Source organism: Gobio gobio (genome assembly GCF_949357685.1).
Source record: "Gobio gobio genome assembly, chromosome: 13".
Classification (NCBI taxonomy): Eukaryota; Metazoa; Chordata; class Actinopteri; order Cypriniformes; family Gobionidae; genus Gobio; species Gobio gobio.
In genome coordinates, this window is record NC_137106.1 from 26,550,703 (window position 1) to 26,578,288 (window position 27,586).

The window sequence follows — 27,586 nt, forward strand, 5'->3', positions numbered from 1 at the left end:
GGGCAGAGGACTCAGATGGAAATACTTTCCGACACACGTTACTGGAAAAGCATCCTGTCTTAACTGGAGCAAGACCGACACGTCAATGCTGAATTAAAATATATGTGGTGTCTCAGATGCACCATTTAAAACAGCACAAGGCATACAAAAAAACGCATGAAAATATACATCTGCAAAGGGGAAAAGGTTTTTAGTAGTAAATGCTTAGGCTATTTATACTACTGAGCAAACATTTACATATATATATATTAAACTAAAATCTTGATGTTTAAAAAAGTTAATGTTATTTGTTGACTGCCTAGTACTAGGGACGCATGAATATTACAATTCTGGCTAATACTGATAAGGCAATAATTCATTGTTTTAATAACCAATGTCTAATACAAAAATTTCACAGTATGAAAAGTTGATATTCATTCAGAGATTTGCTAAAGATTACATTAAGCAGCATTATTCGATTTTTTTGGTTGCACTTCTTTATTTTACAGTATGTGCACTTGTGTAAATAAGTGTACTTACCTAAGAAAGTACTGGGTTAACAAAAGGTAACTACATGGGTTAAGGTTAGGTTTAGGGGCAGGTTCAGGATTAGTACCTAGTTATTACCCAGTTATTGTAATAACTATAATAAGTACATAGTATGTACATGGGGAACAGGACTATAAAATAAACTGCTACCATGTTTGTGTGTGTGTTTAAAAAGATTAACTTTAAGTGACTATAAGATGACAAAAAAGGTAATCTAAATATAAATGTAAAAATACACTGCTTACTATGATAGATGGACCCAAGCCATATCTAGTCAAAAAAATGTGCTTTCGATTCTTTATAATATTAAAGTTTTAGCCCACCCAAAAGATAAACATTCTGTCATTAATTACTCACCAACATGTCGTTCCAAACCCGTAAGAGCTTCGTTCCTCTTCAGAAAACAAATTGAGATATTTTTGATGAAATCCGAGAGCTCTCGGACCCCTCCATAGACATCTATTTTATTACCACTTTCAAGGCCCAAAAAGGTAGGAAAGACATCATTAAAATAGTCCATGTGACTACAGTGGTTTAACCTTAATTTTATGAAGCGATGAGAATACTTTTTGTGCGCAAAAATCAAACAAAAATAACGACTTTAATCAACGTTTCTTCTCGTCTGTGCCAGTCTCCTACGCAGTTTATGTTGTAAATACAGTGCAGCGCTTCTGAGTTCTACGCGGTTCTACAGTAGAATGACGGCTCACCATTGGCTAGCTCCTGCATCAGCATCACACGCATGCCTCGTGGTGCTCATGTGAACAGCATTTGCACTGTATTTACAACGTAAACTTTTTTAATTTATTTTTTATTTGTGTTCTGAAGATGAACGAAGGTCTTGAGGGTTTGGAACGACATGAGGGTAAGTAATTATATGACAATTAATTTTTTTTTGGTGAACTAACCCTTTAAAATAAATAAGAGGTTAAATAAGCAGTCATTTAGAAGATGTGACTTGCAGTTCACTTAATACAGGTACCTGGAGTGCCTGAAGTGCCAGAAATATCCCCAATTTGGAAGATACAAATGCTTAAAATAAGAGGATTTGCCATTTGGAATCCAAGGACAACTGGAGAATGTGAGATGTGCGGGGACAGAAGCAAAGATCAGATCATGAGATCACAGCACAAATGGTAAGAGAAAGACAATGGTGAATCTATCCGGAGTACAGTAACTCAATAAGAGATACTGAACCGCTGTCAGATAGTGAGCTGTGAGCATTTTCACTGAGTGAGGATCCGCTCTGTTTTGCAGCCAATTGGGGAGAGATGGAAGGATAGAGGGAGGGTTGATTCTGGGCTTCCTGGACAGCAAGAGAGAGTATGAGTAATGGAGTATATGTAGTAAATGAACAAAAGGTCAGTTCCCGAGAATGACTGCGGCAGTGTGTACATATACACACGAGTCTTGTGATTTCAAGCACCATGTCTGGCCTCCTCCCCTCAAAGCATTTATTACAGGAAAGGGTAACACCACTTCGGTCCTCTAACCTACAAAGGAGAAGAAAGGAAAGGACAAAAGCACTGGAAGGTTCACTGTGATTTATGAGGGCTTCAAGCCTGACTCAAACTCCTGCTCTTAAACCTGACGTACACTTCAAAGCACTCTCATCTTCCCTTCTTAACTTCAAAGATCAGATATGCTGTGAAACACTGCTCTCCATCATCTTCCCCGTATTTGTAAGGCATTACTAATTTTTACTACAATTTTAGTTAGTGTTACAAAGTGGAAGCACTTGGAAACAATAGTAACTCAGCCACAAAGTGGTAGGCCACGTAAAATCAAAGGGGGGTCAGCACATGCTGAGGCGCACAGTGTGGAGAAGTCGCCAACTTTCTACAGATTCATTAGCTACAGACCTCCAAACTTTGTGTGGCCTTCAGATTATCTCAAGAACAGTGCGTAGAGAGCTTTATGGAATGGGTTTCCATGGCTGAGCAGCTGCATCCAAGCCTTACATCAAGTGCAATGCAAAGCGTCTGATGCAGTGGTGTAAAGCAAGCCACCACTGGACTCTAGAGCAGTGGAGACGTGTTCTCTGGAGTGACGAATCATGCCTCTCTGTCTGGGAATCCGATGGATGAATCTGGGTTTGACGGTTGCCAGGACAACGGTACTTGCCTGAATGCATTGTGTCAAGTGTAAAGTTTGGTGGAGGTGGGGGGGGGGGGGGTGGATTATGATGTGGGTTTGTTTTCAAGGGTTGGGCCTGGCCCCTTAGTTCCAGTGAAGCATACCAAGACATTTTGGACAATTTCATGCTCCCAACTTTGTGGGAACAGTTTGGGGATGGCCCCTTCCTGTTCCAACATGACACCAGTGCACAAAGCAAGGTCCATAAAAACATGGATGAGCGAGTTTTGTGTGGAGGAACTTGACTGGCCTGCACAGAGACCTGACCAACCAGATAAAACACCTTTGGTTCCAGGCCTGCTAGTCCAACATCTGTGCCTGACCTCACAAATGCGCTTCTAGAAGAATGGTCAAAAATTCCCACAGACAAACTCCTAAACCTTGTGGAAAGCCTTCCAGAAGAGTAGAAGCTGTTGTAGCTGCAAAGCTGTCAACTCCATATTAAGCCCTACGGATTAAGAAAGGCAGACGTCCCAAAACTTTTGCCAATATAGTGTATGACGACTTGCGTGTTTGTACTCTGTACCGTACGTTTTACCAGCGACTGTTACGATACTGGCTTTGCCTTCTACCGTTGGATGCAGAGACTGAAATGAAAAAAAAAAAACATGCTGTGACTTCTATACTGGATCGGACAAGAACCGTACAATACAGCGAGTAAAAAAAGATTTTACTGCGTCACTATTGCTTTGTTACAGATCGTTTGATATGTACAGAATATGTGTATGTGTCAAACCAAAATCACCACTGACTTCTGATATAGAATGATTTGTGTAGTCGACGTTCGTCTCAAAATCGTTTATTGCTGTGTGTTATTGCTAATGTGTTAGTAAATAAAACCAGTGACTAAACGGTCAACTTCACATCGTTTCTCTTAGTAGGATGAAAATCTGTCAACTGATTAAATTATAAATAGAAAGCGATCAAAGAACGCTCCCTTCACAATTGCTGGAGCTGTCAATCAAAAACTCAATCAAAGAGTTTATCAGTGACTGAGTTCTGGATTCGTACCAAAATTCCAGTTATAATTAAGGGATCTCTTATTTACATTGTGTACTTTGCACTGTTAGTTATGATGAATGTCTGTGATGCTCATCACTGCAACCTTTTGTACCACAATCTAAATATAATGCTATAACGCAACACTTTACATGATTAGTTAACCTTGAGAGAGCTGTAATAGTAAAAATATGGCAAAAGTTTGAGAACGTTCAGAGCAGAGGGTTAAAATAAATGTAGGAGAAATGCCTTTTATTTCTAAATTGACAAATTTTGATGTAAAAAATATACTGACATTATAAGTGCACCCCAGAAAACAAAATAACAAAATAATGCAGTTCATGACCCCTTTAAATTTGCTAAACATTGCATTCGTCTTACAAAACTTGCAAAATGGTGGCTGATTTATTTTTAGGAGGAGAATGGTTGAGGGCCCTGCTGGGGAGAACGTATCCGTAAGAAACATACCAGTCTCCTGTGGGCCATTTTCTCACTGTGTGTTAGTGTACTGTACTGTGGGGGTCTGTATTTATCTGTGTGGAAATATCTATATTTAAACTCAGCCTTACTGTAACAGGCCTCACCCCAACTCTGTCTACAGACACAAGGGCTCCAGGAAGACTACAGTGCCAGAGTGGGCACCAGTTGAGCTGCCTACCCAGACAGCATTTTTAGGCATTTTTGGCAAGCTCACAATGAGAAGGTTGTTACGAACAGTAGGCAGAAAAGTTATGCTGCCTCATAAGAGACTTGATCTATGACGAACAGATAAGGCACAGCATCTTACGGAGTAAAATTCTGTTTTCATTGAGCATTAAAAAGTATTGATAGAAAAAAGATTGATCTAAATCATAAAGAAAAAAACAATGGTTCTTGAACAAAATAAGAAACAATATGTTTAGTCAAAGTTTTGCCAATGTGAGACTAAGTTTCTTGTGCTACATGCACAATGTGTATTTTGAGAATCTCAAGTTAGTCAGTTAGGAAAGAATGTTAAATTCGAAGGTTTGGTACAGAGCCAGAAAGATCTCAATTCTCATTTTTGGACTATCCCTCAATAAAATAAACCTGGCTATGTCTCTGAAGCACTGATGAACATAATGAATAACAGAGACACTTCGACTGTCTCCCAATGGGCTGAAAGTATCAGATGGAGGGGCAGAAATTGTTAGTGACATAAGCATTTTGGCAGTACATCTTTTGGAAACTCAAGCTGATAATGTGCGGATTATTTTGTCTTTTCCTCAGCAAAACTTCCTGAGTTCTCTCTACGTGTGCGCTATCTATGCATCTATCTATCTATGCATAACCCAGGGTGCATATCTGAGATCTGAACCTGATAACAGAAGATCCCTGAGGAGGGTCTGAGGAGGAGGAGGAACGAGCAGCGCCACCTGAGGTCAGACAGAATCCAAGACAAAACCCAAATTCACTCCGATCATAGCTACAGTGGGATGCACAAAACGCAATAAAATTCCAGAAACGCCTACCAAACAAGCATAAAAAAGCACAGCTTGATTTGAACACATGAACGAGTAAAGAAGAGAGGAAAAGCCCCCAAATGTTGGTGTGTTGAAGAGGCAGTGGACTTCCACAGATAAGTCAGCAGTCTCCATTTAGTTTGAAGATGGATACAAAGTCAACAGGCCTGATTTTGTGTGTGATACCAGGACAAAGCATAACTAAAGTAGAGGAAGCAGAGACTGTTCTCAACACAGGAAGATATGCTATACAGGGGGTGACAAACTGAGAACCCACACACACAAAAAATGCACTGTTCTCAGCTGATGAGAAGATAAAAAAGGGTACTGGTACTGTATATGTATGCATGTATTTATTTATATGGTGCTTCTGTGCACTTTGGGAGTTGCACAAAATATTTTCCCACCCTAAGAGATTTCGCTGCTCACTGCAATACCAAGTTGACAAGATGATTATCACAAAGCAGCTTCCTTCCCTAGGGAAGAAGAAACCACCAAGAAACAACTTTTCAAGCTGGTGACCCCTCCCACTCCTTCCAGAATGGCACCTCTGTTCCTCTCCACACGCTTCTGAAAAACCTGTGTTGCTATGGTAACAGTATCAGGGCTCGGAAATGGGAGGGAAAGCATTTTAAATTACCAGACCAGCCCAAGACTGAGACAGAGTATGGTTAGTTTTCACAGAAAATAAATATATTGGCCTTCAGTTTCCTTAGCTTTAAAGTCACAATTAAATGGGAGTAGCGACATTTTATTCCATATTGTGATGTATATCAGAGTGACTATAGAAAAACTAAAGAATGTAGGGCAGGGACTTGGATGGAGGCAGATCTGAATGCATGGTTCATATAGGTGAAATGACTGGAGAGATCTGCCAATCTTCACCAAGGAGAAGATATGGTCGAGGTCAATAGCATGTATCTAGAAAAAAGATGAGGTGAATTTTCATTTCATGCTGGCTTAAATTTACCTACCACCTTACACTCATCATGACTGGCTCAAAACGTCCATTTTCACCAATCACTGTAACCGTTCTTAAGGGCAATTCATTACCCTTCCTTGGCAAGTGATTTTTTTCATTTTTTTTTATGTAATTTGCTGTACTATACAGGGGATCGCACCCTGGACAAGAAGCACAGTTCCACATTGAGCTGAAATTCTAATACATTGTTTTCTATGAGTGTCACACACGCAACGCCACTCGGCATCTGACTCTGCAAAATCCTGCTGCGCCACAGACCACCAACATAGTTTGCGGTTTCTTTATTTTATATTGGATCCCAAATCATCATTAAATGTAGACTGGGTAAACCCAGCCTGATCTGCCGGCGATTTGATTTTGCCCTGCAACTCAGTCTGGAAAACTGTACATTCATTTCTACTGCTTCTGTTACATTGCGGGAACCAATCGCAATCGGGTCGTTGCCCTCTTGTGGTCTGATTGGTTGAAGGACTATCCAATTGCGTACAGAGTCATGTAATTTATGCTCGTTTATCACGCCTCTTGTGCAGTAGAAAATACATAGCACACTCCCCAGACCAATGTTCAATCTTAAATTGAGCTTGGTCTGGTGATAGCCAGACAACATTAAATGTACATACTGACTTCACCACTGTGCTGCAAGATACATTTAGTTTTACATTCCTAGTTTTACAGCTTGAATAAAGTCTAAAAATAAAGGAAAAACTGTATAATAAACGTAGCCCATTCTAATCTTTCATTTTGCCCCGTTGTCTCTTTTTTCATACATTTAACCTCAATGCGAAAGCATAACTTAGTTTTGGACACAAGTTTACATTCCCAACACATTTCAGATGACTTCAATAACATAGAGTAGCGTAACGATAGTGAAAAGGACGAGGAAAAACTCAATAAAGTTGAGAAATACCCTGGATTATATGCCACGAACCACAGATTCTTTAAAAGACAGAACATGGAAATCAGCTGAGTGAAGGAAGATTACTGATGTTATCAGATTTATTTCAGGTGAGATTCTCAATTAATTAAGTTACATAACAAAAAAGTTCACATTAAAAAGCGACAAAAAAATAGAATAGCCAGTCTTCTGGATACTAATGTATAAGACTATAAAAAGACTTTGTGAGTGACTCTGAGAAGGTTGACATCACTAATAAAAGCACAGCTGGAATAATAAATGAGCTAAAGCCGCAGCAGGCCGCCTTCAGAGACACCCGTCCAAAGATGAGAGACAGAACAGTAGATGTGAGCAGTAGCAGCACAGCTCTTCAGAGGACTTTCCAAGAGAGAGAGAGACACCATGAGAAATGGAGGGAGAGGGAAATTTAAGAGCCGCCTAAATGAGATGTTCAGTGGTCCGAGTCTTTACCTTTATTACTTTAATTGCACAAAGAAAGAGTAAAATGTCCTCATTTCTGGGAATAAAAAAAGACTTTAGTCTCTTTCTGTAGAAGATCAAGGCATGACTGACTCTAAAACGCTATAGTGAAATTCCCTGAACATAAGTCTTTACTTTTTACTGGTTAACTACAACAAAACCACCAGCATTATAAACCATTAAGTTCCTATTTACTGAGGACTGTATACTTCATATTAATACTGCTGAAGTGGTGGAAGGAAAGACCGGATAGCAGCAGACTCTGAGTCTAAGATGTCATTGAATTGAGCAATAGAGGGAACATTAGATCATTTTCTGTGACAATTTACATCAACAATGAGTTTCTCTTGGGGCACAAAAGTACAATGGATTACACAACCTGGTAAATGTTGTGTTAAACTCCTTTTGCAATAAGTATGTGTTATGTTTATGTATGATTACAATCTTGACAGTCGACCATGACCACATGGTTTGCTTGGAAGCAGAGCCAAAGTTATCATTTTGTTTAGGTATGGAAGTGTTTATGAAAAACACAAGAACCATTGCCATTCTTAATCTCACCTAAATAGACCATAATTATCTTAAGTAAAAATAAATAAACCATTTAAATATACATTTAATTTTAAACAAATAAAGAGCCTCTGGGAGTTGATTAATTTCATGAAAGTAAGCTGACAAAGGATCGTTCATATAATCTAAATCATATAAATAAAGTACAAGTAACTGATTGCCACTCGGGCAATATTTCTCAGGCCATCAGAATGAAACAGTCACCGCTACATACTGAATCAGCGGCACTGTTCAGCGGCAATCTTGAACCAACTCTAAATTGCCCAAGCTTCTCCGTAAGCCTGTGTAAATAGTCCTTCACTGCCAGATCACTAATGTGTATCTGCACAATGTCTATTATATAAAAAGAGAGTTACCTTTAGCAACTGTAACACAATATGGCTGCTGCAAAGTATTTACATGGATATTAATTTAATATGTTAGGTATGTGGGAAGAAACCTCAAAAGGAGGCTATAAATCCAGTACAAAATCATCAATGTTCCCTGAACAACAAAGTGTCAGACATGAGCTCATAGAGACCACAACTTTATCTTCAAAGTTCAAGTGTCATTTCATTTCTGAAGCAGGTAGCCCAAGTATGATGCCATGCGCAGACTGCAAGGAGATTCATTTTTGCATTATATAATTTAAACCTGTCGATGACAGCCAAATATAATACAGCTGGGATGCGTCTCAATGACTTCACGAGGAACAGGTTGTGTATTAAACTGTTGAAAGAGAAATGAAAAGAAAAAAAAGTGTATTATCTGTGGCCACATTCTAGGTTCTGGTGCAATACCTCTTCACTAGCAGTTTTACCTGTGGAGGACTGCTGGCTAAACACACATGATTGAGGCAAATTTGAGAACTTCAACTTTCAGCACACACTCTAATCAAACCCACCTGGGTCAGAAAAATTAAGGGTAAAACATGAGTAACATATTAGAGGAGGGATATAGCTCCTCAGTTTAAAGATCTTCAGCAAACCCACGTTAAAGGGGTCACGAATTGAGAAAAAATTATGACTTTTGACACAAACGAAGATATTTTGAAGAATGTTGGTAACCAGACAGTTGACAGTAACATTGACTTTCATAGTATTTTGGAAGTCAATGGCTAGCGTCAACTGTTGGGTTACCGGCATCGTTCAAAATATTTCCTTTTGAGTTCAACAGAAGAAAGAAAGAAACTCATATGGTTTGGAACTAAGCAAATAACATACCATTAATTCCAGTTCAAATTCCCATGTGTTGTAGCCAATTTGATTCAAATGAATACTCATAAACAGAAAAGGAGCCAATTCTTCCATTCTAAATTTCGACTGGCACTGAGACCACTTGAGTGCTGACCTCTAAACACATCTGGTCACCGCATCATTCATTCAAAAGGCTGAGAACTTCTGACTGATAAAACCATTCCAAAATTTTTAAGGAAGTTACCCTAAAGTCCTCTTGCGTCTTGAATCAGTCATGTCACAATCGCTTTAGATCATTTGTAAGACATGCACTCCTTTTTTTTTACCTAAATACAGTTTACTAGACAGTCAAAGCATGCCTCTGTCAGTGGCTGAATAATCTACCATGAAATCCTCAGTTTTTACATTTCTTTTGGTGAACAATGTTGACAACAAAGAAGACAAATGCAGAAAACTAAAGGTGGAGAGCAGCCATCCTCTGTGAGGTTATCGTCCAATCCAATGTCCATGTCCCTGAGGTGACAATGGAAGCATGAATAACTAGCTTTGAAGGTGCACCAGCTTTGCTATGACTCAAGCACCTCGAGGTGTTTGGATATGGCAAGGGTCCCTAACAGAGAATAACAGCTAATTCAGAAAGACTGAAATCCTATGATACATGACATACCATGATCTACATGTACACAAGCCCAGTGTTGGAAATAGGGTGGTGAGATGTGTCTTTAGTCCAAAATGTACCCCTGAGCGACAGAACAGTGTTGGAAAAGAGGTCTCGGCTCGAGACAAATTTTGTTGTGAGGTCTGGATGTCGTTGATCAGACTAGACGTAAAAGAAGAATTCCCATTAAGAAGAAAGATGCCCTAACCCTTATATAACATGTTGACTGGTGAGCAATGACCAACGTAAAAATCTTAGTCAGGACAGCTCAGCTAAATGGGAGGGAGGTAAACGTCCTTCTCTATTGGATGAAAGGTACACCCCTTTTCTTCCCTCAGTACTTTATCTTATTTGGAGAGACGCCCTGCAAGTCCTAATGGAAAATCCAACAGTAAGAGCGCAAACTGAACAAAAATAATTATTTTCTTAACAGACGATGACTTAATCTCGTAATAAAGTCTGCAAAGACCTAATTCCACATGTATTTATTTAGAGATATACATGAAAAGCAAGTACTCTGTTAAAGTCATTAGGCTCTTGTGGAACTAGAAGATTTATGGTGAGACAGTCACATAAACGCTGCAGCTATAAATTAACCCCAGCGGCCGACCCGCTTACAATCAGAGCGGTTCCACTTTCCAAACAGATTTGAGAGCTCAAGTTCAACCTGAACTAGCCAGTCCTTCCTGGAAACCATCCTGAAGCCAATAAGACAACTTGAGCCAGTGCACGTCTGCGCCGCCATGATATCATTCTGATTACGGCAGGTGCTTCAGACGCATAAACCTTTCAGTGAATAAAGAGCCACATGAAGATCCCAGATGAGAGACATACCTTTGGTCCAAATAATATTTTATCACCCTATAAACAGAAACTGAAAATGGCAGGTAACTATGTTGTGTTAGATCTAGTTCAGTTCAATAACAAAACCAGATCAAAAAAACTTCTATCATATACTTTTTATAATTAATATAACTAAATTATATTAATATACTTATTTATACTTATTATAATATAATTATTTATTTTTAACACCATGTCAGTGCCAATGCAATCTTTACGGCAATCCTCATTTTATGATTTAGCACACAAGCAAACGACCCCCACAAAACGACAACCTGTCATTTTTTTTTTTTTTTTTACAAAGTGCAGAACAGTTACCAGCAAAGAAATTACTTTTTCTTTTTTTCTTTTTTTTTTTGACATTTATGATCTTCTGGATGGTTTCAGCATTACAGGTATTTTAAATTGCTTGTCAGGTGACATATTACAGATGACACACCCAACAAGCAAAGATCCGAGGAGCAAAAGGGATTCTCATTTCTCTGGGATTCATTACCAAACAAATCAATGTCAGATCACTGCTGAGTCTGTGCGTGTATAAAATGACATTTTGGCATATGACTTGCAACAAAGGTTTCTTTGGTAGTTCTTCAATGTTACAAGGTGCATTTGTATTTGAATCTACAGTAAATGTAAAAGAAAGGAGTAGATTATCAAATTGACATGATTACGTAACCTCAAGCTTTTTTGTGGTTGAATTTGCAGCAAAAATATTTTGGTCATACACCCCTACAAAAACAAAGCATGAACTAAAAATACCTGAATTCCTGTAGCTCAAGCAGTAGAGCATGGCAATAATGCCAAGGTTGCCAGGTAGCGCACAAACTGATAAAAATGTCACTTTGGACAAAAACACTTGCCAAAATGCATAAATGTAAATGTGCTCCACTTCATGCAAATGACTCAATATGTGTATACATTCAACGTGTGTGTGTAGCAAATTCTCAAAAGATAAAAAGCGGACAGTAAAAAACTGGGATGTTTGCTGGGCACGTGACAACCATCTAACCAGCCTGCAGACTCCTGGATCCACATGTAGACTGGAAAGATGCCTGCACACACAACCAGCCAGTGAAGACCAGCATCAGCAGACTGCAGATCAGCAGAAGATGGAAAAGTTGTTGGCAAACAACCTCAATAAACTTACTAACATCTTTTATGTGGTCTAAGAGAGAAACAATGGCTGTAAGAACACAGGTGTTAAATCAAACGGAGCATTGGGTGCAATAAATCTGTCATGGAGATTAAGTAAATCTCTAAAGTGGAAGGAAAGGGCTTGTTTGTTCTCTGCCTGTATCGTCATAGCTGGTCTTTTGACCTTCAGGAAGACACAAGGACAAGCCCAGATCACGTCATGGACAGTAGTAAGGGAAAATGACCAGAAAATTAGTGCTGTGGTTACATGTAACATGAGTATGCCAAAGAGAATTGAGGGGAAATTAAACCTCACACTGTTTTCTCATAAATAAACTCACTTCTCCGACAAGGGAGGGAAAACAAATTAGATCTAAATCAGGTGCATATTTCAACAGTGAATGAGCAAACGTCTCATTAACGTCTAATCCTCAGACTCTTAAATCTAAAGGGTCAGTAGAGAAAAGTCACCAACAGATCGGAGTAATGTTTTGTTTTAATGTATTAATTAAACTCATCTCGTTCCGACTGTAAGGCATCTTCTCATTCAAACCACACTAACTGCATTTAGAGTGTTAGAAACTGTATACAAATAAACAGCCCACTAGAACTGAAAATCAAGACATGAATGTTTTAAATCTGCTTCTGTCCCACATATAATATCAACTGTGTTTTGCATGCTTGACAAAGCACCAAGCTGACACAAACATTCTCTCCGAGTCTGAACACTGCAGGTAAAAAAAACAGATGCTCTATCATTCTGACAGAACTGCCGAGAAGGAACCTTCAGCAAGAATTGGAGAACGAGTGAGGAATTCATTCAAACCTGTAGAAGGGAGTTTCTTCAACTAATGGCACTTTTAAACTTTCAGGAAATAAACATTCCTAAAACAAATTTCAGCAGCAATTACTTAGATTTCAGTGTCATGGGATCCTTCAGAAATCATTCTAATATACATTTCTTGGTGCTCATATTCTAATAAGCATATTAGAATGACATGTGATTTATTTATTTTTTAATGTTCAATTATTAATGTTGAAAACAGTTGTGCTGCTTAATATTTTTTGTAGAAACCATGATAACAAAATGTCAGGATTCATTAATAAATAAAGTTAACAGAACAGCACTTTTTGGAATAGAAATTGAAACATTATAAATGTTTTTACTTTCGATCAATTTAATGCATCCTTGCTGGAAAAAAGTAAAAACATTTGAATGGTAGTGTACATCACAAGAGAGTTCTGCATCTTTTTTAATTTATTCGGAACAATTTCCCACCAGATTTCGGTTTTCTTTACATTGCGTGTAATATTTCATTTCAAACTTAATGACACTACTGTCTCCTTGGCAAACAAGTACACTAACTTTAGAAAAGAATGTATTAAAATTCTGTGTGATTGGAATGAGATATACAAAACTAATTTATATAAATCATGTCCACACAAATATTGAAATTACTATTTTTTTTTTTAAATAAAAACAATAATACAAATATTTATAATTCATATTTTTGACATTATTTATAGGTTAATACAGAAATTCTGGGTCTGGGACAAGACTAAAACAAAATCTATACATAAAAGCCATTTGAATAGTAGCTAAAACTGAATGAAGGCATGGTAAAAAGTTAATGTGGTCTTCCTATGACAAAAAAAAAAACCTTGAAAATGTTGCTTTTAATAAAAATCAACCTCTGAGACATAAAAGTGCCCAACGTTCAGGAAACGCCCACACAAAATGACATCATGAACAACAGCAGGCAACACGACCATCCCATGTCCAGGCTCAAATTAGCCACTGTTGACTGAAATATTCTCAAGATGTGCAGACCTGGCATTGCCCAATGGAGACGCGCCCATCTCTGTGAACAAAAGATTTATGAGTGCAGGTGCTCACCTTAGATCTGACAGGACATACTGCCCTGGAAGAGCCAATGCGTTCACACTCTGCTGCACTGGATTTAGGCACACAGTGCAGCCAACAGTGCACTGCCCTTGGCCAGAGATCATCAGTGAGATCAACACACGTATCGGCCTCATGGGTAACACAGCGAGGAAACGACCCAATCCAACCAAACAAACACAAGCTCACATTACATACATAATGCCATCACTACGTTGACCTAGTGGAGGAGGGATTGAGATCCCTGATGAGGGTTCAATGATCATCGGAAACTAAACCGCTGACACAAGCTCAAACGCCCCACCCTGGAGGTGACCTCATGTGGTCTGGTGGCCAAAACAGCGGGAAAGTGCTGACAGATAGAGGAAGTACAAACTGCCCGGGTGGTTTTGCCAACTGCTGGGCTCAGCTTTGACAGCAACTAGTAGAGATGCTACCACCCATGACATCACGAACCAAAGAGATCAGACCAGAACAGCCTCAAAACCTCTATGATTCATCTCAGATGAGGAGCACTTTGAAACTGAAGCGGGTTTGGCACTTACGAGGGGGGATTTTGATCCCAATGATGTTACTCTTCCCACGGCCAAGACCAGCGGTTTAGGAGAAGGATCAAGAAGAGAAATAAGACAGCAGTCTGAAGCAAAATACTTTTAAAAATGATGAAAATGGCTAAAAATGAAGCTGAACAAATAAACGAAAAAGCTTTAGTGATCTCAACAAACTCATTATTTAAAGAGCTAGTTCCCTGGACATACTGTCAACTAAAAAGGGTTGTTCAAACGTGATTTACCAATTAACAGTGTAATCCAGAACCAGGCTTAATATGCATCTGGGAACGCAGCCAATCATGGCATTGGATTGATTTCTGGAAGCATATAAACATTGGTGTCAGTATGGGAAAGTGAATGATGCGGCAAATGCCTATTGATGCCCAAAAGATCCTAGTAATGTCCAACGACAAATAAGTCCTAAATGATTCAGTACTTTACGTTTTAATGATGAGAATGTTTCATTCAATACAATCATTATAAGCTGTATGTGCAACAGTATTTGAGGTCAATCAATGACTCTCGATCATTAAAACCAAAGGAACTCACCACCAAAAGTCATCCATTGGGCAACGGGACATTTCTGCAATGAGTTACGACAATGAGCTCTCTCACACACACAAAACCGCAAACACAAAAACAACACATCCTCATCCTTTGAGGGAGTGTTCGTCAATGTATTTTTTCTGACAGCACACATTTTTATCATCCTCCCACCCTTCACGAAATGATTAAATGAGAGGAAAGAGGTGTTTGCAGCATTAAACGGCTGGGCTATGAAAGTGTTCCCTGCTGTTCCTACAGAAGTGCTAACTCAGCCACGAACACGTCGCCTTGCCTGGCTTCCCTGAAAAGACTTCATTTTGAGGATGAAGAAAATAAATAATCCTGACATATAAATGATAGTCCCCACCCCTCGTTACGCTCCATCTCACTGGTTATTCTTGGATAGCTTCAGTACTATAAGGCAGGTTAAATAGGAAATGCTGTATAGCTCATGCATTTAAAAACGAAGCTCAGTAAAACGAACACCCAGAAACGACATTCAGGGAGTTTAATAGCACAGAGTACAGAAAAGAGTCTGGCACACACCAGACTACTGATGAACATTGTTATTATAGCTCTGAAAATCTACTTTTTAACCGTTGAAATGAACCATAACCTAATCAGAGGACTGCTGCTTGTATTTTCTCAAAACGAATCACGCAATTAGACTACAGAGAAGAAAAAAAAAAAAAAAAAATCTGCTTTGAAAAAAAAAAATTTCAAACCATCTGACTGAAATTTTGGACAAATCATGAATAATTTTAATCTCAGTTTTCTTTTGTATTTTAGAATTTGTATAAGAATTAGGTTAACTCAATTCACTTTTTTAACATCAATAGTATGTTAAAATTAATCTCAGTTTTCTTTTGTATTTTAGAATTTGTATAAGAATTAGGTTAACTCAATTCACTTTTTTAACATCAATAGTATGTTAAAATTAATGTTAACTAATGTTAACAAAAACTAACTCTTTCCCCGCCATTGACAGACATTTTCTCTGTTATACGGTAAGGGACACTATGACATCTTCTGAAAGAGTACTGAATCTCCTGATCAAAAGACGTGTGAAGATGCAGCTGAAACAAGCGATAGCATATGTAAGCAGATGCATATGTTAAATAACACGATCATCATTAAACAGCATATGAAATTGCCTAAATGTTACTGAATGAAATTACCCAGGATGAGGAATAGGACCTTGCAAAGCTTTGGTAGTGTTGATGTACTCAATCTCCTCCATGTTTTGATCATCACTGTGAAATACGAAGTGGATGTAGTCTTTGACAAAAACGCGATTTTCTCAGGTTTATGCTCCAAATGTAGCTTTTTTTAAATAAATCTTACCCACATTCAAATGTTGACAAGAATACATTAAGCTGGAATAAAACATTAAGCAAAAGCAGAGGCTCTGTTCTTTTTTTACATATATTGCATATTCAGATATTCATACAACAAAATATTCTGGGGGCTATGAAAATTGTGAAAATGGTCAAAAATGCTGGTGGTGGCTGGCAACCCTGGTGGGGAAAGAGTTAATAAATACTGTAACAAATGTATCGCTGTTAATGTTAGTTAATACATTAATGTTATGAGACCATAGCCTTTTGTAAAGTGTTACTATATATATATTTCGATTGTTATAACTAATAATGCATTTTTATTTTACAACGCTATCCTTGCTGATGAGTCAAGTATTGCATACGGTTTCGAAATGATTTAAATTTTCCCAACCATACTGAAAAACCACCCAAATAATCATTATTTCATCTCATTGTAGTGTTTATGAGCACAAATTCATCAACTACAGTGATTTTTATTGAATTAGGCAGAGGATGTCCTCACCCCAAACTGACTCACAGACCTATTCTACACAATTAATTGGGTTTCCAAGCAGCTTAAAATATGGACTAGAGTTCATGCAGAAAGCAGAGCTCCATCAGGCGCAGGAAACTGCTGTTTGAACTCTTTGCTCGAAGTGTAGATTATTTTTCCAGAGAGACCTGACTCTAACAGCTTTTGCCGAATATGATGCAAACCTCTGGGTCAGACTCTGGAGACATTTTTCCTTCTCGTTCCCTTTTTACTTCTCATTTCCAATCCATCACACTGCTTCGCCCTGTCAGTCAGAGCCTCGTACCTTAAGCAAACCTGAGATTGGCATATCTGATGATTTACGGTGACGGTGTTGACACATTCAAATTGGCTTAGAATTGTTTGCTAAAGCTGTCAGACACAGTCAAACCTTCCACAGATGGAGACCCATATTTCATAGTACCACACCCAATCGGGTTCCTGAACACTCTATGATTTGAAAAGGTGTTGATTAGGAGGGTTTAACTTCAAGGAGAGACCACCAACATCTTCGCGCCATGAGAACAGGTGCGTGTATTTGTCAAAGCGTAGGAACATGTCCACTCAAGGTTAAAGTTGTCTGGGAAAGTCACTTAATACTTTGGGGGAAATTGCAATTGGACATAACACAAAAACACTTGAAAAGAACTGACCTCATTCCAAGACGTGGGAGTGTTTAAGAGAGAAGTGCACACAGCCGAACGCGAGATCGGAGGACTCACTTCATTGCTCGTACAAATAAAGATATCAAGCTTTGAACAGCGAGGCGAGGCGGAGCAGCCGAGGTCCTCCGAGAGCCAGAGAAAGGCAACTTCTAATGAATGCAAATAGATTCGGAGTCCGTGAAGACGGGTAGGGCAGTAACCCAAGTATAAATTAGAAAAGAAGAAAACAACATAGGAGGAGGACAAGCTGAAACATCACCCTTGAAAATGAGCTAAAGAACTGTTAAACAGCATTAGACAGTTATACAAGCACAGATTCAGATTGTTTGTGTGTAAATACAGCAGGAGAAGACAGAAAAAGTACAAAACAATGGTTTATAGATCATGTATCATGGAAATTAAATGTGACAATTTAAAAGTACTTTTTTTTTTTGAAGTACTTTAGCAAACCAAGTAGATCTCAGTACATTATGTTCATAATTCAGTAAAATATTTATCTAATTTTTGTTAATACTTTTACTTTAAATGTAATTGTTCACCTTTTCTGCATTGACTCAACTCGCCCCTGCATGGCACATCTTGCCCACTTTTTTTACCTGACAAGACAGGTTTCTATGACTCTATAGCTGACTGCAGACATGCTTAATTAACAATATTAGTATATTACACATAGGAAGACGGTGGACTCCGATTACTTATGAATGGGAGAAAGTGCAACACCCATTGGCGAATAAGCCCCACTTTCTAAAAGAAAAAAACAATAGTTGATTAGTAAAGTCACGCGTCACTGCAGCTGCCGTTAGAAGCTCCGGTTGCTATAGAAACAGTCAAGCGCTCTGAGATGCGCTATTAGGACTGCGCATGAGCTTCCTCCAGGCTGAAAAATGCAGTTTTGTGTCATTTCAGCATTTTGAAACAAAATTTATGGGACAGTTGTTGTCAGGTTTCGAATATGAAATGTACAGTTTTTTTTTCAAATTTACAATTTGATGTTTCCCCATTCAAAGAGATAAGAGCTGTCCTTGCATGGCCGAGAGGCGTTTCAAAGATGGCCGCCGAGTGAAATGACTCGTCTTATAGGGACTTTGGTTTTACCTCCTTTTATTACTCCATGCCTAGTCGTCAACTTAAGTAAACCGTAGCATAGCTTACCCCAATCACACCTACAGTATATTAAAAGTATCATGTTATTATCATCTGCGACCAACCACTTTAACATGGCACCCCCACGATAGAGCAAGACACACATTTGTGATTCTAACATGGTTGATTTCACTGTCAGAGACATTTGTAAATGGATATAAATCACACAAACTGTCCTCAGCAATAACAGACTATAAATAATTGAGGCTGTTGGTGGGCACAGGTTGCTGATTTAAAAACTCTTTGTATGCTAATTTGCTGGTGGTTAAAAATGATGTTCACAGCAGATGTAGACAGTGTGGCGTTGAGCACACGGCTGCTTTTACAGACGCGTCCCCGCCGCAGGGCTTTATTTCATTTACCGGTACATATCGATTAAGAAGAACATGCAGTATGCGATGCTTTAGTTGAGGGTGTTTGCTAATAAGAAGAGTCACATCTTAATGGTTTGAAGCTCGCTACAGATTAAAAGAAGTGACTCTGAGGGTACACCTTCCCAAAGAGTTTTTGTGTGGCTGTGGCTGAAACATTGAACTAATTAAATTACCAGGAAGTGGCTTAAAGATTATCGGGAAGACAATATGACCTGCTGGCAGAGAATTGTCTTCATTAGCTCCCCTAACCAGATGTTTAGGTTTCCAATGGCTTTTCACTCTCCTGTAACGTGAGTTTTGAGTGAATGAGCTGAAAGGAAATGGGCAGTTTTCAACCTGTCCATCATTCTCACCCAGACAGTCAAAAACTGCTACACTAGAAAATATAAAAAAGACATGTCAAAATAATAAATCTCCCTCTTTCTGACATTACAACGTCTGAAAGTCAAATCCTCAACAGCATACAGATGTCAGAAAAAGCCTCAGAGCTCAGACGTTTACATAACCCTGAAGATAAAAAAAAAAGAAAATTTTGCCTAGAAAAAGTTGCATATATTTGAATATATTCGAAAAAATAATAACTTAAATTAACACCAACTATACTGTATTTAATACTCTTGGCTCTTAATATTGTGTATTGTCTTCTCATGAATTATTGACTGGCATATATTTGTGTATGAGCCCCTAAATTGTTCAAACTTTACAAAAGCGGAGGGGGAAAAAAAATGAAAAATGTACAGAACTTGGAGGATTTTTGTTAAGAACAGCAGGCAGCAAACCATAGACTGTGACAGGAAAATTTATTTTCTATTATTGTGCAATATCAAAAATACCACATCAAAAACCTGATTGCAATGTACTTTTTTAAAAAAAATTGTAAATGTATTTGTGTGAATTTATGTAGAATTCTGATGTAAATTTATATGTAAACATCTGTCAAAAAGTTTCACCAGTACAGTTCTAAATTGAATATTTTGCAAGTGGTATGCAGGTAATGAACTGTACATGGAAGATTTGACTCTTGAGCTCTTTTCTACTGTTCTGAGTGACAGAAGTGACAATTAGACCATTTCATCCGCCTGCATTTGTTTGTGTAAACAGACACATTGTAGATGCTTAACTGTGACCAACTGAGAGAGAGACCTGTTTATATACACTTCGTTTGTCAGACTGAAAATGCAACTGCGAGTACGGATAGGTGTCTGAGATGGCTGTGAGAGAAAGACAGAAATGAGTGTGTCTTACCGTCGTGAAAGCCAGGAGCTCCTCGTCATTCAGCTTGTGAACAGGATTATTCTTCTGAAAGTCTATGCTGGAAAGCAACAAACCACAATCACTCAAAAAAGTGTTGCATCCCTAATTCTCTGTAATGCATAAAAATGTCATTATATTTACTTAAAAAACTAAAGTTTTACAAAACTAAATGAAAACCAAGTAAAATGTGTAACCAACTCCCTCATATTAGACTCCAGTAATATAAGTAATCTAATAAAAGCATGGAGTGAAAAATAAATACCCTTAAATTGCTAAAGTAATAGATTAGTACAGTAAATTTGTAAAATTACTGTATATTATGGTAATCTAGTATGTGCTGTACTAAACTTAAATCAAATTTTTCTTGAATATACAAACCCATTGCTTTGTAAGGAGATAAAGTGTAAAAGATAAGGTGTGGGGAACATGCTTAATTTTAATGAAAGTGAAGTTCCAATACAAAAACAGGGGCTTCATTTTCTTTGTGAAAGATTTATTTTTCTCCTTGGAAGACCCATGCATTTTGTGAATGTCACCCCATGTATTGCATTAAAGGGATTAAGACAAAGTTGTCACAAAAAGTCAAAAGGATAAAAAAAAGCTCCAAACTCTCATTTGCGTCACAGTTCTTTACGTTAGCAGAGGATAATAAATGTACAGCAGGCTGTTCGCATTCTAACTGAACACCGTTAAACCGTACGTGCGGATTTGCTCGACTGCACCACTGACGGCCCATAATTCACCTTCAACCATCACGCAGCACAATTAAGGTCCCTGGCCTGCATAATTACGCCCTGCTAATTATTCCACGCCTGCAATTTGTCTCCTAGCAGCCAGTCGGGCAAGATGACGACCTTTCTACAAGGAACAGGGTGCACAGGCTGGTACAACACTAATTAGAGAGCAGTGTAGGAGAACCCCGCACATCCTTCCGGAGCTATGATGGGGGTGGATGACCACTCTCAAAGCGCACTTGAGCACACACACACAAAAAACAAAAAAAAAACCTTCCAGTATTCTGCAAAACAGAGGCCTGACGCAGCACTTCAAAGTTACCAAGATAAAACAAGCCTATATAACAATGATTTACACATCCAGAACATGATTAAATGTCGAGCTGCAGCTTTAAAAGTCAGGAACTAAAATACTGCAGTTACTAAAACTTATCTCAAGGATTAGGAGACAGAGGAGACAATTATTCTGTGCATTTTTGTGTCTATGAATTTAAGCACATTTCAGCCAGAGGACCTGTTGAAGTAATACTCGTAAAGCATTTTGGCTTGGGCTTTGACAACCTGACTTTCAGAAGTATGTTCAATATCACATGCACAAGGTAGACTCTTAAAACGGTCTATAATAAAGTGTAAAAAACCAAGAGACATACGCATATTTCTAGCAAAAGTGGTATGTGCGATTCATTTAACTGTTGACAGTAGCAGTATATGCATTTCAGCAAGACTTAAAACTTCTATAAAAGTGAAAGTTTTATCTTCCCAGCGACAATCTTGCTAAGCACAAATTCATGTGCATGCAATACAATAATACAAATAAAATACAATCTTTATAACACTGAAGGAATGGTGATTATATAAGATTTAACTTTTTCAAAGTTTTGATTTTGGAGTCTACTAGAATAAGGTTTTCATGCTTGAATGTTCAAAAAACACATTTTTCACATATTTAACATTGTTGCAGCACATCTTTTCTCTGTCAGTAATGCTCTTTATACTTTCAGTCTCTATGAAGCCCCTCCTTTCAAAAGCCCAATCTGCTCTGATTGGTCGGCTGGACCAGTGTGTTACGATTAGTGAAAACCACTTGGAACGAGTTTCAGAAATGCCATGCCCCTCACCATAACAGCGAGTTTCAACACACTACTAACACAACTCAAGCAGGCTATACCCCTTTTTTGCATATCAATTGGCCGAAAATTATTTAAAAGAGGAATATTGCGACATGCATGTTCCCGGAAGAAAACTCAAGACTAATCGAGGTGTTACAGGGAGATCAGAAATCTTTCCTCTGGAGTGGACCTTTTCATGCTCAAACAGCAACATTACACACTAAAGAAAGTAGAAAATATAAAAAAAAACGATAATATAATACAAAAATAAATATTCAATTAATGCTTAAAAACGTATTTAAAATAAATAAATAAAATGTAAATAAATGTATTATAAATTTGACCAAAAAAAACCCTTAAAGGGTTAGCTCACCCGAAAAAATGAAAGTTAGCCCATGATTTACTCACCCTCAATTCATCCTAGGTGTGTATGGCATTCTTCTTTCAGATGAATAAAATGAGAGTTATATTAAGAAATGTCCTGCCTTTTCCAAGCATTATAATGGCTGTAAATGGGAAGTTCTGTTTTAAAGTCCATAAAAGTGCATATATCCATTATAAAAAGTGCTCCACATGGCTCCGGGGGGTTATTAAAAGCCCTTCTGTAGCTAAAATGATGCGTTTGTGTAAGAAAAATATCCGTATTTAAAATTTTATAGACTAAAATAACTTCCGGCGGACTGCCGTACGCGTCAATTTATGGTGAAAGAGTAACCCTTAACCCTTGACGTATGCGTATTGACGAACGCAGAAGCGCAGAGGATAGAGCAAAATAAAACACTGGTCATGAATTCGAAGTCTGATATGGCGGAGGATTTTGATATAAGAGAAGAGGGGCTTGAGTTTGTTACCCAGCCCTATCCACGAGAGGTGTCAAAAGCTTGCGATGTACCTATACATCGCATCAGGGGATACTCTTTTGCCGTAAGTTAACTAGCATAATGCTGACTGCCGGAAGCTAGTTATTTTAGTCTATAACATTTTAAATATGGATATTTTTCTTACACAATTGCATCACTTAGCTTCAAAAGGCCTTTATTAACCCCCCGGAGCCGTGTGGAGCACTTTTATGAAGGGTACATGCACTTTTATGGACTGAAAACTAGGGGTGCTCCGATTGATCGGCAACCGATCTCGATCGGTCGATAATCGCTTTGGGATGATTGATCGGCGGTCTCCAAGAAGGCCGATCTCATGAACTGATCGCATGCTGACGACACATAAAACCTGCACCTGCTGTGAGAGCTAGGGCATGATATGCAGCGACACCGTCTCATTCTCTTTCCAGCGCGGGTAAAATAATTATAATGCTGAAGGTGAGGTACAATTCATATTTCTATATTAAATAACTTACGCAGTCATTTGAAAACTTTCTGTGGGACGTAAGTTAGTTCACAAACAGCGCGCGTGAATCACCGCGTGCGCGCGCTCTCTCTCTCCCTTTCAAAATGCTTGAATGGCTTCACATCAGCGCATCGCATCTGCACTAAAATCGAGCTGCGCAGTTGACACAGGATATGCCACTTTGCACAATCGAGGCAGTGTCGCATCGTCACTAAAGTTTATCATTTGCATTTATTTTTAAAGGGTTAGTTCACCCAAAAATGAAAATTCTGTCATTAATTACTCACCCTCATGTCGTTGGACACCCGTAAGACCTCCGTTCATATTCGGAACACAAATGAAGATATTTTAGTTGAAAGCTGATGGCTGAGAAAGGCTTCACACAGGCCTCCATTGGCATTCAGTACATTGACACTTCCAAGATCCATGAAAGGCACTTAAAACGTCGTTACAAAGTCTATCTCACCACAGTGGCTCTACAATAATCATACAATGCGACGACAATAGTTTTTGTGCGCAAAAAAAAATCAAAATAACACCTTTATCCAACTTGTTCTCGACTTCCGTGTATGCCTCCACGACGCATGCGCGAGAATATGACGCAGATCCGGCGTTCGGACATATGACCCAGAAGCGATTTGTTTACGAGCAGAGGAAGACGCGCGTGTCTAAGCTGTTGGATTCTACATTGATCGTGCTTTAGGTCTCGGCGTAGTGCTCAAAATGTGGCTTAAGTGTGTTTTTTTTTTTTGTTTTTTTTTTAATTCAATGCCAAAAGAACATGAGGTATTACATACTCATAATATCACATTAACTTTAGCTGTCAGGAAATGAAAAACAAAAAACATAAACAAAACATACAAACAAAAAATTACATAAAGTCCAGTGCTTTCAAAGCATTACATGTTTTCATTGCTTTTTTGTTCTTTGCTTGTTCCAAGAGATTTACATACAATGTAAAGTCATTTACAAAGTGTGAAAAATTTGGTTTACATTGAGCCCACTTTTTTTTATGTATATGATATTTTCCTAATAAAATCAATAACTCTATAATATGTTGTTCTTTGCATTCTAAGTTATCATTCTGAGTATAAAAAAGGACATCAAATACACATATTTCTATCATACAATTCATTTTTCTATTAATAAAGTTTTCTAAATCTTTCCAAAATAATCTTGAGTAAATGCAGTGAAAAAACAGGTGCAAAATAGTTTCTTTTTCCAGTGCACAAAATTCACAGGTATATGACATTTTTAACTTAAATCTTTCCAAAACGTGCTTAGCGGGATAAATTCTGTGAAGTATTTTGTAAGACACTTCCTTAATTTTATTATTAACACAAAACTTATTTGGCAATTTCCATGCTTTGACCCATGAGATATCACCAAATAAAGATGACCAAAAGACTTAAGTGTGTATTTCATCGATTCCCGAACACCGGCGCTACGTCATATTCTCGCGCATGCGTCGTGGAGGCACACACGGAAGTCGAGAACAAGTTGGATAAAGGTGTTATTTTGATTTTTTTTTGCGCACAAAAACTATTGTCGTCGCATTGTATGATTATTGTAGAGCCACTGTGGTGAGATAGACTTTGTAACGACGTTTTAAGTGCCTTTCATGGATCTTGGAAGTGTCAATGTACTGAATGCCAATGGAGGCCTGTGTGAAGCCTTTCTCAGCCATCAGATTTCAACTAAAATATCTTCATTTGTGTTCCGAATATGAACGGAGGTCTTACGGGTGTCCAACGACATGAGGGTGAGTAATTAATGACAGAATTTTCATTTTTGGGTGAACTAACCCTTTAAGTCTTGCCAGTGTTCAAACCGCTCAGCACTCGCGCGCACGGTCTGGAGAGACACACACACACGCATGCACACACAGGCCATCTCACAAAAAGCTTGCGAGTACAAATTGCGCTGAAATGGTCAGATACACACAAATGTATGTACTAAATTACCGTCTTGACGAATATGCACGTAAACCCCGTCGTGACTCGCGAGTTAACATTTGTGCAACTGCATGTAACCGTATCCGTGTTCACTCTTAAAGTGACAGCTGTCGAATAAACTGCTGCTGTCTCTGAGTTTCTCTTTGTCTTGTGTTGTTTGATGAACCTTTATGACACTCACTGCTCTTGAATGACTAACTTTTGCAACCTTAAGTGTAAGGATTAATCTAATTTAATTTATTCAGGGAATACCAATATTAATTTACATTTGATTTCTTATTAAATGTCTTTAGTATTTCTTACCTCAATACTAATGTTAGTCCTACCTGAATAAAAAAAAAAAAAAAAAAAAAAAAAAAAAAAAAAAAAATGCACTGCATGATCAAATATTTAGGTTAGATAATTATAAACATTTATTATATACATTTATTTGGGAAAGATGGCCTACAGTAGCCCTAAGTTATCTCATTTTCTAAAATAAACACTTGGTGGTTCTTCAAGATCTTGACTCAGTTAATTTAGAGTTAGTTTCATTTCTACAAATGGTGCAAACTCTGCAAGATTATAGATAAAAAATTGCCATTCCCCTGCCATTCTGTGATCGGCAATCGGCAGATCATGATCTTGATGATCGGTAATCGGTGATCGGCCCCAAAAATGCTGATCGGAGCATCTCTACTGAAAACAGAATCAACCATTCACTGCCATTATAAAGCTTATAAGAGCCAGGACATTTTTAATACATTTTACTAAAATGTATTCATCTGAAAGAAGAATGTCATATACACCTAGGATGACTTGAGGGTGAGTAAATCATGGGCTAATTTTCATTTTTGGGTGAACTATCACTTTAAGTGGCTGAAAACTTTTATCATTGTGTTGGGGACAGTCTACCAGCTCTTAACATCTGAATATTGAACGCTGATGACACACAAGAGTGAAAGTCACTATGAACAAGATTGATACAAATTGCTGCCTGGTGAATTGGACTGCAAAGTACAGCCAGAAAATGAGGCCACTTTTGTGTATCTGTGTATAGTCATTAGTGCATTTAATTTTCAGAGTGCATTAAGCTTCAGAGTACCTGGGTATGGTGCCCATCCTGTTATCACAGTCACAATTCAAACTGACTGAGACACTCACCATGTGGCCAGTATAAGAGCCTGTTCCTCAGCGCTGAGGTCCGGGAGTTCATGTTCGGACGGCTCTGCCAGGTTAATCTGGTTCAGGACTGTATCATCACTCAGCTGATGATCCTATAAACACATATACACAGACATGAGAATCAGAGCAGATCCTAAAAAGACCTTAAAAATGCTAATTTTGCAGCATTTAATGACAGACACAGATCACACTTTAGATGAGCGAAAATGGAGAGGCAACATGACATTTATTGCCGTATAGCAGGATATTTAGTATTGTATTCTCCTGTCGAATTTTACATTGTAAAAGTCCCATTAAACGAGCAGTTAGCTCTTTATAATTTGGAAGGGTTATTTCCTGAAATATAACCTCAAATGAGCAAATGATGCTAGCTCATGCATTAAAAAAAAATTAATCACAGTCAGCAATAATACTTATTAGCTGGGGCGGGGCATAGGCAAATTAACATGTTCCTCTTCTTTAGCCCATTTAAAATCTAATTTGTTGATGTTAAAATTTGATTCCCATGAAATTAAGTCTGACAGCTTTACCTGAAAAGCCATCACACAGACAAATGATAGCAAAGACCCAGTGGACTGCTATCTGCACAGAGTTTGTAAGAAATACTGATCTTATCACATTTAATCCAAAAACTCAAGCCATCCTGGAAAAAAAAAAGATTTACTGGACCTTTTTATGGCTACAACACATAAAACGGGGCCAGCTAAGGGGAAACAGAGATAAGAATTTAAAATTTTCCATAAAATCTTTGTCTGTCCCCAATTTGTCATATTTGCAGCCAAAGCAGATAATACCAGACACCGCAATGCCACTGCACAGATCAGCCAAACCCTAGATAAAACTCAACTGCCGTCCAAAAATGTGCAATAAAAGTAAAGCACTGCCTCGGGGTAAGAGGAGAGAGACAGCGAGAGGAAGACGGGAAAGAATTGGACAGATGGAAATCTGCATAAAATATATTTTTCACGACCTTCATTGCAGCTCAATGTCATGACTGCTGTCAAAAAGTAAAATAAACGTCGCCCCCTGATGGATGGGAAAAGTGATGCACCATTCTTGCCCCTACAGGTACTGTGTACCCAGGGGCCAAAATCAGCACAAGACAAATGCCA

At 38.2% G+C, this 27,586-nt stretch overlaps 1 protein-coding gene across 1 annotated transcript in view; it reads right to left on the bottom strand.

The window, feature by feature from the left end:
- Positions 1–27,586, bottom strand: part of ttc27 (tetratricopeptide repeat domain 27) — a 98,523-nt gene that overhangs the window by 41,914 nt on the left and 29,023 nt on the right. Inside the window, exons 9-10 of the mRNA XM_079832563.1 lie at positions 26,454–26,566; positions 20,160–20,226 (exon numbers count right to left, since the gene is read on the bottom strand). Coding sequence (XP_079688689.1) covers positions 20,160–20,226; positions 26,454–26,566 — 180 coding nt within the window. The remainder of the gene's footprint in view (positions 1–20,159; positions 20,227–26,453; positions 26,567–27,586) is intronic.